Here is a 13,851-nt window from a genome sequence, read left to right as displayed (position 1 = left end):
AATCCAGAAAAACCCTTGTCCATAATATCCTCAGTCAGTTTCCTTTGTCCAACAGGTGTTTCAATGTACTGTTGGTTTTCACACGTTGCTTGTCGACGTCTTGACGGCACAGTGTCTATGCAGTATATTTACCTAGTTTACCTAGTTGTATTTACCTAGTTGTATGTTACAGGGTTCGAGTGGGGCTCAGTGACCTGTCTCCATATCTACATTTGTGTAACTTCTCCTTAAATTTGCGCATACTTTCTGCTGTTACAATCTCTTCACTTAATCCATTCCAGATGTCTACTGTCCTATGTGGAAAACTGAACTTCTTGATATTTCTATGGCACTGACTTTTCATGATTTTCTTGGAATGTCCTCTTGTTTGTCTATCTCCCTGCTCCATCAGTGTTACCAGGTCTTGTTTATCTATCTTCTCCATATGGTTTACTAACTTATACATCGTTATTAGGTCTCCTCTTTCCCGTCTGTCCTTCAAAGTTGGTGCTCCATCTCCTTCAGTCTTTTTTTATAGGGAAGATCTTTTATTTCAGGGACCATCTTTGTAGCAGCCCTTTGTATCCTTTCTAGTTTCTTGATATCTTTCTGTCTATATGGCAACCATACCACTGCTGCATATTCTAGTCTAGGTCTTATCAAAGTGGTTAATATCTTTTTCATCATACTTTTATCCATGTCATTGAATGCTACCCTGATGTTCGTTTGTGTCTTGTATGTTGAAGCAAATAATCCATTTATATGTATTTCTGGAGTCAGGGTGTCTTGTATAATCACTCCCAGGTCTTTCTCTTCTCTTCTTTTCATAATGATCTCTTCTCCAATTTTATAATCCCATGTAGGTCTTCTATTACTTTTACCCATTTCCATTACATGGCATTTCTTAGTATTAAATTCTAATTTCCACTTCTGGCTCCATCTCCAGATCTTATCAATATCTTTCTGTAATTCCATACAATCATTTTGGTTTTTTATCTCTCAAAAGTGTGGCATCATCTGCAAACAAATTTATGTAGCTACTCAAAGCCTCTTGTATATTGTTGACATATATTTGGAACATTATTGGTTCCAATATCAAACCCTGTGGTATGCCACTGGTTACAGTGCTCCAACTTGATGATGTATCTCTTATCACTGTCCTCATTTCCCTATCTGATACGTAATCCGTCATCCAATTTAAGATATTTCCCTTAATTCCGCCCACATGTTCTATTTTTCATAGGAGTCTTCTGTGTGGTACTCTGTCAAAAGCCTTTTTAATATCACATACGGTGGCAGTGGCATAGTGGATAATGTGATCAGCATGGGACCGGGCAGATGTCCACGCGTAGGTTCGAATCCCACCATGTACCACCTTGAAACTTTGTCATTTCTCGAGTGGTTTAAAATTACCTACATGTCTCCATGATACCCAGGTTCTAGGTGGTTACACCAAAGATGTGCTTGGGTGGTGATATGGGCCCTAATATAGGTACCACTAAAAATAAAATTGCTTGTGCTACTAATGGGTAGAAGCTGAACAGCACTACCCATACATGCTCTTCAAGCATACCTGCAGGCACTATAGGCAATAACATAATCTGCAAGAGGCTGTCAGGCCTACACATGACAGTTCCCTGTATGAGAAAAGCTACCTAATTCCACCTATGATCCCCATTCATAAATCTATCTAATCTTTTAAAGCTCCCTATTAACTCAGCATTAACAATATGACCACTGAGTCCATTCCACTCATCAACCACTTGGTTTGAAAACCAGTTTATTCCCATTCTCTCCTAAACCTGTATTTTTCAGCTTATACCTATTAATTTCTGGTTATGTGACCGCTACTTATCTTAATAACTTCACTCCTGTCCCTTTTGTTATAGCCCCTATACCACTTAAATACTGTTGACCCTCGTTAACTCGAACTAATAGGGGATGGAAAGGTTGGTCCAAGAGATGCAAATGTCCGACTTATATGAATTACCCCCCTCCCACACACACACACACACACACACACACACACAAAAAAAAAAAAAAAAAAAAAAAAAAGGGCAAGCAGGTCAACTCAAAATTTAGGGGGATGGTACAGGATTTATTTGGGAATTATTGTCTCTCCAAAACCTTAAGTCCTTAAATTACCAGATGGTGTAGTTTATTTTTTGATAATTAATACCCTTCCCATCAGGAAGCCATTTTTAAATGTTTCATGCGGTTGTGTCATAGCATGACTCACACCCTAAAGAAATGATGTATCACTTTGTTAGATGCTCACATCATAATTGAAATATGAAGAAACAAGAAATAAAGAAAATATGGATGTATGATAGTTTCCCAGTACGCTGTGTGTTGTCGCACACAGCTACACAAGGGATTAGAAGGATATAAGTGGGTCAAAAGGAAACAGGTTTATGACCCAGGCCAGCCCCAGGCAGGTAAACATCCTGTGTTATTGTCTCACACACATGGGGGTCACTTGAGCTTGTACTTGATTGGTGAACAGTACATTTGAAAGGCATGTTGTGTAGATCAAGACACACCCCGATAAGTTCCTGAAGGGAAATTGTAGAGGATTGGGGCAGAGAGAGAGACGAGAGAGGAAGCAGAGAGGACAACCACGGCTCTGAGCAGGCCATCCTCGGCTGTATAGCTGAGGGTGGCATGAAAGTTTTGTACTTCATATAAACAGTAAGTGGAGCTATAAGTTCCAATGCAGTCTTTGGAGTAAATTAGAAAGAAGGAATAATCATAATAGGATGTTTAGGTATTATTTTAGTATATGTGTTTATGTGTACATACTTGAATCACTATGACGCCGTTATATACTTGCATTTCCATGTCATGAGTAAAGGATCTTATGTACATCTATGTATATATGTGCATTTGTGTTGCTGTGACGAATAAGTTACATAACATATTTACTTGTGTATTCGTGTACAAAGTTGAAGTAGTTATTATGTATGGTTACCAAGAGAAAGAGATTCAGAGAGAAGTACTTGCGAGGATATATCAAGATTTGTCATCATATTCAGTGGTGTTACGTTATCATTTTTGTGAATGAAGTCGTGAGACTGCTATAATCTTTTCAAACTTTTTTTTTTTCCACTACCTTCATCATCACAACTATACATCATATAACTCTCACAATAACACCATTACAATAGTTCATTGTCCTGTGAGGGGCAGGCCTCTGTCAGTGTGTCATCAGGCCTAGTGTTCCCTTCTGTGTGATTTTGGGAAGGATAGGCCACTGACTGCGAGTCAAAGAATTCTGTGACCTTGTTAATGCTGATCCCTGCAACATGCTGGTGTTCTGTGTGGTCCATGTAGCTTTGCATATCCTCAAAAGAGATTGCTCCTGTCACCTTGGATGTCCTCATTACATTAAAGAAGGAAAGGAAGTGTTGCTACCAGGTGAGGTTTCTACTGTCTCTTCATTCCTGGTGGGAGTACCATATTTTACAGATGCCATGTAGTGTAGTGGTTAGTACACTCAGCTTGCAATGGAGAAGGCCCAAGTTTGAGTCTCAGGTGCAGTGAGGTAAATGGGCAAGCCTCTTAATGTGTAGCCCTTGTTCACCTAGCAGCAATTAGGTACAGGATGTGATTATGGGAGGAAGTGGCATAGTAGATAAGCTGGTGAGCATGGGATCAGGCCAATATCCACGTGTAGGTTCGAATTCCACCACATACCGCCTTGATAGTTTGCCAATTGTCAAGTGGTTCAAAGTTACCTACATGTCACCATGATACCCAGGTTCTAGGTGGTTACACCAAAGATGCACTTGGGTGGTGATATGGGTACCACTATAAATAAAACTGTCTGTGCCACTAATAGGTGGAAGCTTAACAGTGCTTCCCATACTTCTTAAAGTTACCTACATGTCACCAAGATACCCAGGTTCTAGGTGGTTACACCAAAGATGCGCTTGGGTGGTGATATGGGTACCACTATAAATAAAACTGTCTGTGCCACTAATAGGTGGAAGCTTAACAGAGCTTCCCATACTTCTTAAAGTTACCCACAGGCACTATAGCCCAGGAAAAATAAATAAATACAGGGTTGTGGTCTCACTTTCCTGGTGTGTAGAGAGTGGTGTGGTCTCAGTCCTAACCAAAGATTGGTCTATGAGCTCTGAGCTCACTCCATAATGGGGGAAGGCTGGTTGGGTGACCAGCAGGGAACCATGATGTATCTTGGAAGACACATCTTAATATTGGAGAGAAATTGAGAAAAAAATAGTCATTCTCACACAAGAAAAGCTTCACCACGTCCATGAACTTATGTAACCTTTTCTTAAAACTATCTATTGTCTCAATACTCCCCACAAGTTTGCTGGAGCACTCACCACAAATGTACAACTAGATAATTACAACTACCCTTGGTAAATATACAAATGTACAATTAGGTAAGTACAACTACCCTTGGTAAATACACACATTGAAACAGTGGGGTGGTCTCCAAAATAAAATGGTGGCATGTAAGCTATTGATTTGTTTACATTCTCATCATTCGGCTAATTTTGTCCATATGGCGATGACATACTATTTGGTGGTTATTAAATATACTCCTATGCTTAAGCATAGGAGACAACAACACGTCAACACAGCAGATCCAAACGCAGCCAATCCAAAGGCTTGCTGGTCTATAAAAATAAGCCACTTGTACCATGTAGATCAAGACCGGAATAGTTCTCACAGCCACCAGCTGCACAAATAACAACAGACGTTTGGGTAACATTTGGGCTTATGGCTTGGCTCCAGGAAGGTTTATGGTATTGGAAATACTTGTAACAAGTAAGCACTGAGGTTATATCATATAAAAAGCTGAAGTGAATAGTTACTTAAGTAAACTTCAAAATGTAATAACATCATACAAATTTATGTCCCTATCGGTTGAGCTAAAACACTGATTGCCCAAGCTCACGTGAGTCTAGACATTGCTGCCACAACACAACGTGTCAATCTCCTGAGTATGAAAGCAGATACGTGGTAAATCATCTCCATTGTGGTGTCAATCTCCGAGTACGAAAGCAGAGATGGGCTGCTTCCATCATGGCCTGTATCTTGCTGGCCTCAGTCTGTGTTTGTCTGAGAAGGGCATGGTCACTGGCCATGGACACTGACTGGCCCCATGTATCTGGAGCTGAACCTTTGTGCTCCATAAGTGGCTCTCCAGGATGGCCTGCTGTTCTCACTCCAGCTTGGTGTCTTCCTAGGTTTTGCGCTTTTATTGTCAAATATTCATATATATGCGAAGGTTTCATGTGGGCACATAAAAGGAGCCACAGAAATGGCAGACAGGTTGGCAGGGTTAAGGTTGTCAGCCCTGGCACTGAACATGGGGACTGGGTCTGGCTGTGCGTCACTGAACAGATCAGACAACATTTATCACAGGCTCAATTTCGTCCATAAAATCATCTTTACTCTTACATTCATAGTCACTTTCACCACTATCACTATTATCATCACCAGGAAGGTACTCAAAGTTAGAGTCAGAAGGCTTGGTGTCACCCATGGCTACTAATGAAGTCCACACAGGCAGCAAAGATCCACTCAAAATGATTGCATAAATCAAACTGAAGAAAACTCCTATCCTGCCAGGACACTGGCTAAGAGGCTGTGATGTAGGCCTAAAGCAACATACTAATTGGCTACTAGAATAGTGGGGAGGGGTTTCCCTAGTGTGTCTGTGCACACATACAAGACCTCAGACAGCACCCCAAGCCATAATGCAATCATTTGATTTTTCTATTGAAACACCATTGCCAATCTTGAACAGCCATTCGAGCTTGTATGTGTGTACGAGAAACCAATTCTCATACATGCGTACAATCTTGTATGGAAGGAGTTAAGGAAGGTTTAGAGGCACCACTCTTCATGTTCTGGTATCTTGGCCTTGAGCACTTTCCATGAGGGCAGCTCATAACTCTCAGTTATCTTCAGTGCCAGACCCATGAAAAATGCCAGAGAAATTTCTAGCTTCATTGTTCTGAATTCTCCAGGCAATTGTGTACCACCTAATAATTTGTTAAAGTATTTCCTGACTTCAGTCAACCTGTCCCCCACTTTATAAAGGTGCTGCCATTCCACATTACAGGTTTTGCTTTTATCCCCTTTTACCTACCTATCATACAATACAGCCTCCCATAGATGGCACCAGATCATTTTCTTAACCTTGAAAGCCTAAAATAGGGTACATGTAATTTGCTTTTAGTGCAAAAACTAAACTATTTCCATACTTGATTACCTGTGCATTAATTTCATGCTATGTTTTCTTTTCATGTAACAACTACACCAAGACATTAGCTTACCTGTACCACATGAAAGGAAGGGGTGCAGTAACAAAATGCCACAATGCATGGGCATCAAATGTCCACAGTAATGGAGGAAAATCCCAAAGCTCCAGCAGCATCGATGCCATCGCAAATACTACAGTGTAGACACACCATTGGACATAAGGTCTGCTTTTCATTCGTGGTAGAGACCATCCAACCCATCCAAAGCCATTCAACACACCTGAAATACAATGCCTGTATGAAATCTATCACAAGTTTCTAAGCATCCAACCCATTCAAAGCCATTCAATATACCCAAGATACAATGCATATATGAAATCTAACACAAGCTTCTAAATAGAAATGTTGATTTAAACTAAATGTATTTATGACACTAGTATTTTTATAATACAAATTTCTTCATAATTACAAAAAAATATGCTGTGAATAGTGTGAACCTCATCTTGCTGAGTAAGAGGTGGAGGATTATGGGGAATGTACCACTGAGCAGTGTTTTCACCTAGTTGTAAAATGTAGCAAACTAACTGGAGGAAAGGCCAGATTGTTATATCTGAAATTTCATTTTGTACAAATAATGATATAATAGTGCTGCTGTATTATTGCATTCATATTTTCTCTTCACTTGATAAATATATACATGGATCCAGGCCTGGACTTGCCATAGGGAGTATTCGCAATGCACCGACCTATGATTGGCCTGCTGGCCTGTCCTTTCTCTCTCTCTCTCTCTCTCTCTCTCTCTCTCTCTCTCTCTCTCTCTCTCTTTACAGGCTGCTGGTGTGCTCTGATTTTTTCTTTTCCAAGTCAGAGAGGCAGGCCAGGCCAGAGGCCACTCAGGCTAGTAGCATGTGAGGAGGGCAAGACAATTGGTTTGTTTTGATTAACACCTGCCCCAACACTCCCAAATAACCACACAGAGTGTGTGGAGGGAGGAGTGTGTGACATGTGCATGTGTGTACATGTGTGCCCATGCATATAGGTATAGGTAAGAATATGCATGTGTGGGCAAGGCCAGGGTGGCTGGTTACATGAATGACTCCTGGCCCGAAAGCCTCCCAGTCCGGCCCTGCCTGGGTCTTTCTTACACATTTGTACATGTCTGTAAGAGTTTTTAAATAAAGTAAAGCCCTGTTATCTCATCTAGTTATTTCTTACCTACGATTAAATTGACTTTCATATTGTATCCATAATCAAATCTTCCTTTACTCAAATACCAAACATGGTAAGTGAAGAAGAAAACACCACCTGCAGCAACAATATCCCTTAAGATTGCTTGACGAGGACCAAGTAACCTGTAAAAATAAATATATATATCAAAACAGGTCAACAGATTCTAACTTTGTATTCAAAACCTACGTGAACTGCACTTTTCAGCAAATCACATGTTTCATATTTCATTTTCCCATTGTACTGAAGTAACATACTACATATCATACTGTCCACAACCAATGGCACCACACAGATGACTAAAAAAAAGCCACTAAAATCTTCAAATTGTCTTAACTGCTTCTTTAAGTGTCTGGACTGTGAGACATTTTCTTTTCTCCATGGTTACAGATAATGTTTGTCAAATTGAATCAATTAGCTAAAACTCACAATTAGGCTTTCTGTATTTCCACATTTACTTCTAATCTGCAAATATTTTGTTTGAAACACTTTCCACTGGGTTCTGCAGGAACTAATGTTTTATCAGGCAAACAAGTATCACTTAAGCTGACAAAATATGTATTGTGACAGCTGAAACCAAGCAGAAACAAAAGGACTCATGATGTGTCAATAAGTCACAAATCTTTTCTCAAGCCAAGTTCATCCTTGTTTCTATATTCATCATATCCCCCTATCACCTCCATTCTTGGAAACAAGACCATATATTCTGATATTTACTATAACTTTGTTAAAATTGTAATGGCAGGACAGCCTCTACACTATACAGTGTGTATTTACCTAGTTGTATTGTACAGGGTTCGAGTAGAGCTCATAGTGTCCTGTCTCCATACCTCCATTTATCTAATTTTTCCTTAAAGTTATGCACATTATGTGCTGTAACAACTTCATTATCCAATGCATTCCACTTTTCCACTGTTCTATGTGGAAAACTGTATTTTCCAATATCCATCTTCTTCTGTCAACAACACTAGGTCTTCCTTGTCTATCTTTTCAATGCCATTGACTATCTTGTACATTGTTATTATAATGTACAATGTTATTACAGTGTGTGTGTGTGTGTGTGTGTGTGTGTGTGTGTGTGTGTGTGTGTGTGTGTGTGTGTGTGTGTGTGTGTGTGTGTGTGTGTGTGTGTGTGTATTTACCTAGTTGTATTGTACAGGGTTCGAGCGGGGCTCATAGTGTCCTGTTTCCATGTTTCCATTTATCCAATTTTTCCTTAAAGTTATGCACATTATGTGCTGTAACAACTTCATTATCCAATAGGGTAACAGTATAAGCAGAAGGATTAGAGGTAAGAATAAAGTTAAGAATGTTGGGCGTACCTCCGGGACGGACAGGAATACAAGTAGGATGTTTGCACCATTAATAAAACTGGTCATGATCATTAGGTTATGTAATTATTTCCTATTCTGTATCTTTATACCTAACTGAGACCACCTTTAAATTTACCTAAATCAAGACTGCCAAGATATGTCATGACTCATACTCCATTAAAGCAAGATTAGACACTATCAGAGAGAGATAATTTAACAATAATATAGACTACATGGTATAGCTAGAAATTCTGGAATGATGATATTTTCTCATCTCTGGTCTAAAAAATAGCAACATATAAGAATCCTTTGTTTAACTAGTAAATGGAGCCACAGTAATACACTTGAAATGTGATTCTAAGGTTCTACTTATGTAGCTTTATTTACGCAGTACTTAGATTCTGCAGTTCAGGTCTGGTCTCTATTACAGAATGGATGTAAATAGACATATAAGAATGATAAAGATCATCCTGAGGCAGAAAAACTTATCTTAACACCATTCATGACAAAAGCTTAGGGTGATTTGTGATTAAGATAAGGTAGGTAAACATTCAACAAAGATAAAAAAAAAAAAAAGTTCTTGAATATAACTTAAAATATATAGGCAAATATTTCTTTAAATAGGGTTGTGACAAGTGGATTAAATTTAGTAAGAAAGTAGACATTCTAGTTTCAATAGAAGACTGGATATATTTCCAGATGACCATGGAAAATGGCAATTCTTGAGATTGAGAGTTCAGCATCTGTGTTATATATGGGCCAGCTGACCTTTGGCAATCAACTTATCTTAGGGTATGGTATTGATAGTATTACAGAATAGTTTTCAAAGAGAGCCTCCCATACCTCCATACGTACCTGACAATGAGACCAAACAAGGAGAAGAGAACCATGGAGAAAGCACAAAAATAGTCTAGACGTTCTGTCCATGGAGTATCTCGGGCATGAAACACAACTGACCACACCCAAGCATTGATGCATATCTGGAGAAAAATAAATAAATAAATAATATATATATATATATATATATATATATATATATATATATATATATATATATATATATATATATATATATATATATATATATATATATATATATATATATATATATATATATATATATATATATATATATACAGGCAACCCCTGATTAACAAATGTTTACACAACAAAATTTTACTACAACAAACGTTTCCTTTTACTACCATCTGCTCACATAATGAACACCAAACTTGCTTTAACAAAATTTTATCCAGGCAATTTTTTCCAAGTTTGAAAGCCCCGCTGTATCACGCAAGCTGACAGGCTTTTGAATACACCAGCGACTCTTGTGGACAAAACATGCACCACTCACTCCCCTTCCCTTCCCTGCTTTTAGTTCAAAACAATAACAGTGTCCAGCAGCAGCTTGTCTTTCCTCGCTCAACATGCCACCAAAACGCCCTGCAACCAGCCCTGCAATGTCACCTAGCGTTGCTAAGAAGACCAGGAAGTCTCTTACTCACGAAGTGAAGCTGGATATTATTATTCACAGACACGAGAGGCAAGAAAACTAATAGCATTGCTCGCCACCATGACTTGACTCTATCTACTGTCTCTACTATTTTCAAGACAGCAGACTCTATTAAGAAGGCTGGTGAGACCATATCTTCCTTGCAAGCTAAAAGAACCACCCACACTCATGACTTAGCAATGGATAAAATGGAAAGCCTTGTGGAAATGTGGTACTTAAGTTTTGTGTGCTGTACAATGATGTGCCTTTTGTTTACATTCCACAGGTTGCCTGATAGCATATTTCCCACTCCACTCTCCCTCCCTTCAAAAATTTAAGATCATCAACATTATAAATTTACTTACATATATACATTAGTCTACATTATAATGACTTAAGTCTTAAATTAAACTGCTTAAATGTTTAACTTCATAATTTTTACTTTCATTAAACCTTTTACTGCATTACGATGCACTCTCACTTTGTTTACTCTCAATGGAAGTTTAAGTCAGGGGTCAAACTTGTTATAATTGGTTCGCTTAACGAAAATTCACGCAACGAACTGTTTTTTAGGAACGTAACCCGTTCGTTAAGCAGGGGTTGTCTGTATGTATGTATATATATATATATATATATATATATATATATATATATATATATATATATATATATATATATATATATATATATATATATATATATATATATATATATATATATACACAGTAATACTCCGCTTAACGAACAGGATAGGGGGTGTCAAAGCTGTTTGTAGAGCGAAAATTCATTAAGCGGACATAATTTTCCCATAGGAAATAATGGAAATAGGGGAGGATGCATTCTGGGCTGGTCCCCAACATACCACATCGGTTAAAAAAAAAAAATTATATATACGTTTGGCAGCATACTGGGACACCGTTGTACCACTACTTTTATGATGTCATATGAGTCATTGGAAGTTAGAGGAGCTACGTACAAATTCTCTCACATTCTTACATTTATGTTCACAAAACAACATTTTTATTAGCTTTTTACAAACCTTGCCCCCAAGAAAGGATTGTTTTGTAATGCATAAAGTGAAATCATAATGGAATACCAAAAAATAAAGCAGAGAGGAGATGAGCCACAGACAAAGTGGGAGACTCGCGGCGACTCGGACGCTTCTTCTTCTTGTGGCCCTTTTAGCCTGCGTGTTGTCTTTTCCCATGATATTTGTTTCCACTCCTCTATTGCCTGCTACAATTGGTATCATATCTTAGTATTCATATACGCTCATGCCATGAGGATAACCTCGACTCCATGGCAGTGAGTGATAGTGATAATGAAATACCGCAGTATTTCATTACTAAGGTCAAGTTGAAGTCAGTACTGTGAGTAGCGGAGAGGTGTGGATGACGTCATCACCCCTGCTACCCCGCGCTAGGCCCTCTCGGATGACATGAGCAGATACCATATCTGTGAATTTTTCTTACCGTATATCGAATTGAGGGTAGTAATTTCCAAATACCGTAACTGAATTTACTGGATAAAGAACTACCATATAACGAGGACTTACTGTATTCACATACTGATTACACTTAAAAATTCAATAAACAAGTGAGTACAAATGGTGTTCTGCCCACAAGCAACTCTTCCTCTTTACAATACAAAAAACCAGAAGTCTCTAGATGTCATGGTTACCAAAATATCACTGGTTGAATGAGGTAGTATCATCAGTTCATGTGGCCTTATGTCCGATCAGGTTCAGCGGCCTTAGCAAAAGCGATAGAAAAACGAGCTCCTTGTATCCTCCCTTTTTATTCTCTCTCTCTCTCTCTCTCTCTCTCTCTCTCTCTCTCTCTCTCTCTCTCTCTCTCTCCTGTCACCTGTTCTGATACCACTCTCATTCAAAAGTTGTCTCCCCGTAACATGGTGAGAGACCTGAGGTATAGAAGAAAGGCGCTCGAGAGTGTGGCAGAATCAGACACAGTAAAATCATTGTCACTCCCACCATCCATCGTTGGTGACACAGTGATGTAGAGCATATGTTTACTCCTGATGATTGTTGCCAGCTCACAAGCAAAGAAAATGAGAAGAAAATAGCAAAAATATAACCATAAAAAGCTTAAACGTCTATCGACGTGCCCGAGTCTTGCGTGATGAATACCTATCGATGTGTTCCAAGTTTTGCAGGCTAAGTTGTTATTTTGGGCAATATAGTTCATTTATATCATGCATACAATAAACACTGTATTTATCTGTGGTAACCTGATGCAATCAAAGAAGAAAGAAGAAATAAGAGGGAAGAAACAAGAAAAGAGAATAGAAGGAGAAACAGAAAAAGGAGGAAGAGAAAAAATAGAGAAAAGTAGAAAAACATTGTACCATGTAGTAGGATTTTTGGTAGGGGCTTGACTGTAACAAATCGACGGTCTGCCCAAAAGTCTACCCATGACCAGACTCAAACATAACATGTAAACATAGAAATGAGAGGATTTGACAGAAATATATGGGTGGCGGTTGAAAGGAATTCAGTGGAGGCACACATAGTCCTGACCTGAGGAAAAGGTCACTACAGGCGAGGGTTACCAGGATTGGGTGAAGTATATTGTGCCATGCCTAGGCACGCCTAGGGACGTGTCTATGGAGAATGTATTTTTTGTGGACTGGGTCAAAATATACCTTGCCACACCTCAGGGTGTGTTTGGGTAACTGTATTACTGTGGATTGGGTCAAGATATATTTGCCCATGCCTAAGGGTGTGTCTGGGTGACTTGTGTTACTGTGGATTGGGTCAAGATGCATTGCCACGCCTAGAGGTGTGAAAAATAACATGTGTATTACTAGGGATTGGTTTAAAAAGTACATTGCCACACCTATGGGTGTGACTTTGGTAAGGTGTGCATTTCTGCCTGGATATATATATATATATATATATATATATATATATATATATATATATATATATATATATATATATATATATATATATATATATATATATATATATATATATATATATATATATATATATATATATATATATATATATATATAAATAAATAAGATAAAATAAGATGTAGCTTAGGAAGAGAGGTCCTTTCTTGGGAGTCAAGAAAATAGAGCTGAAGGGAGAAGGTCGCAGGCTCCGGACCAGAGAGGCGTCACAGGCGACATGGAGAAGATCACTCTTGTATTAGTAAGTGAAGCTTAACAGTTGGTGATGCAGTCTTAGTTAATTATCCCTTCATGGAGTAGAGGAGGAAATAATAATTTAGGATGTTATATTTGTAGGATGTTTAGATTTAAGATTTGTGTTGATTTGATATGTTGTGTGATTTGAACTTATTAGAATATGTTGAGTGATTTTGACTTTGAATTTTGATGCTTGGATTTTGATGAGAAACTTTTGAGAACTGTGTCACGTATATGAAAGGATAATTTGCTACTTGTTGAAGTAATTACTGATGAGTATTGTGTACGTAGTTTTAATCTAATTAAATGTAGAAAATTTAGCAGTGTATAATATATTGCCTTAAGGTTATTATTGATTATCTCACACAATCGTGTTATTGCAACTTGCAAGAGAGTGCAAGAGGACACGAAATATCTCATATTA

At 38.3% G+C, this 13,851-nt stretch overlaps 1 protein-coding gene across 2 annotated transcripts in view; it reads right to left on the bottom strand.

Moving 5' to 3' along the window:
* LOC123498860 (post-GPI attachment to proteins factor 3-like) overlaps nucleotides 1-13,851 on the bottom strand; it is a 68,782-nt gene that overhangs the window by 23,166 nt on the left and 31,765 nt on the right. For both annotated transcript variants that reach the window (XM_045246340.1, XM_045246338.1), the window contains 3 exons: nucleotides 9,617-9,741; nucleotides 7,437-7,573; nucleotides 6,297-6,501 (listed from right to left, as the gene is read on the bottom strand). In XM_045246340.1, coding sequence (XP_045102275.1) covers nucleotides 6,297-6,501; nucleotides 7,437-7,573; nucleotides 9,617-9,741 — 467 coding nt within the window. The remainder of the gene's footprint in view (nucleotides 1-6,296; nucleotides 6,502-7,436; nucleotides 7,574-9,616; nucleotides 9,742-13,851) is intronic.

This window comes from Portunus trituberculatus, chromosome 48 (genome assembly GCF_017591435.1).
Source record: "Portunus trituberculatus isolate SZX2019 chromosome 48, ASM1759143v1, whole genome shotgun sequence".
In the NCBI taxonomy this organism is placed as follows: domain Eukaryota; kingdom Metazoa; phylum Arthropoda; class Malacostraca; order Decapoda; family Portunidae; genus Portunus; species Portunus trituberculatus.
The sequence above is the reverse complement of the archived record's forward strand: the minus strand, read 5'-3'. Positions and strand labels throughout refer to the sequence as shown.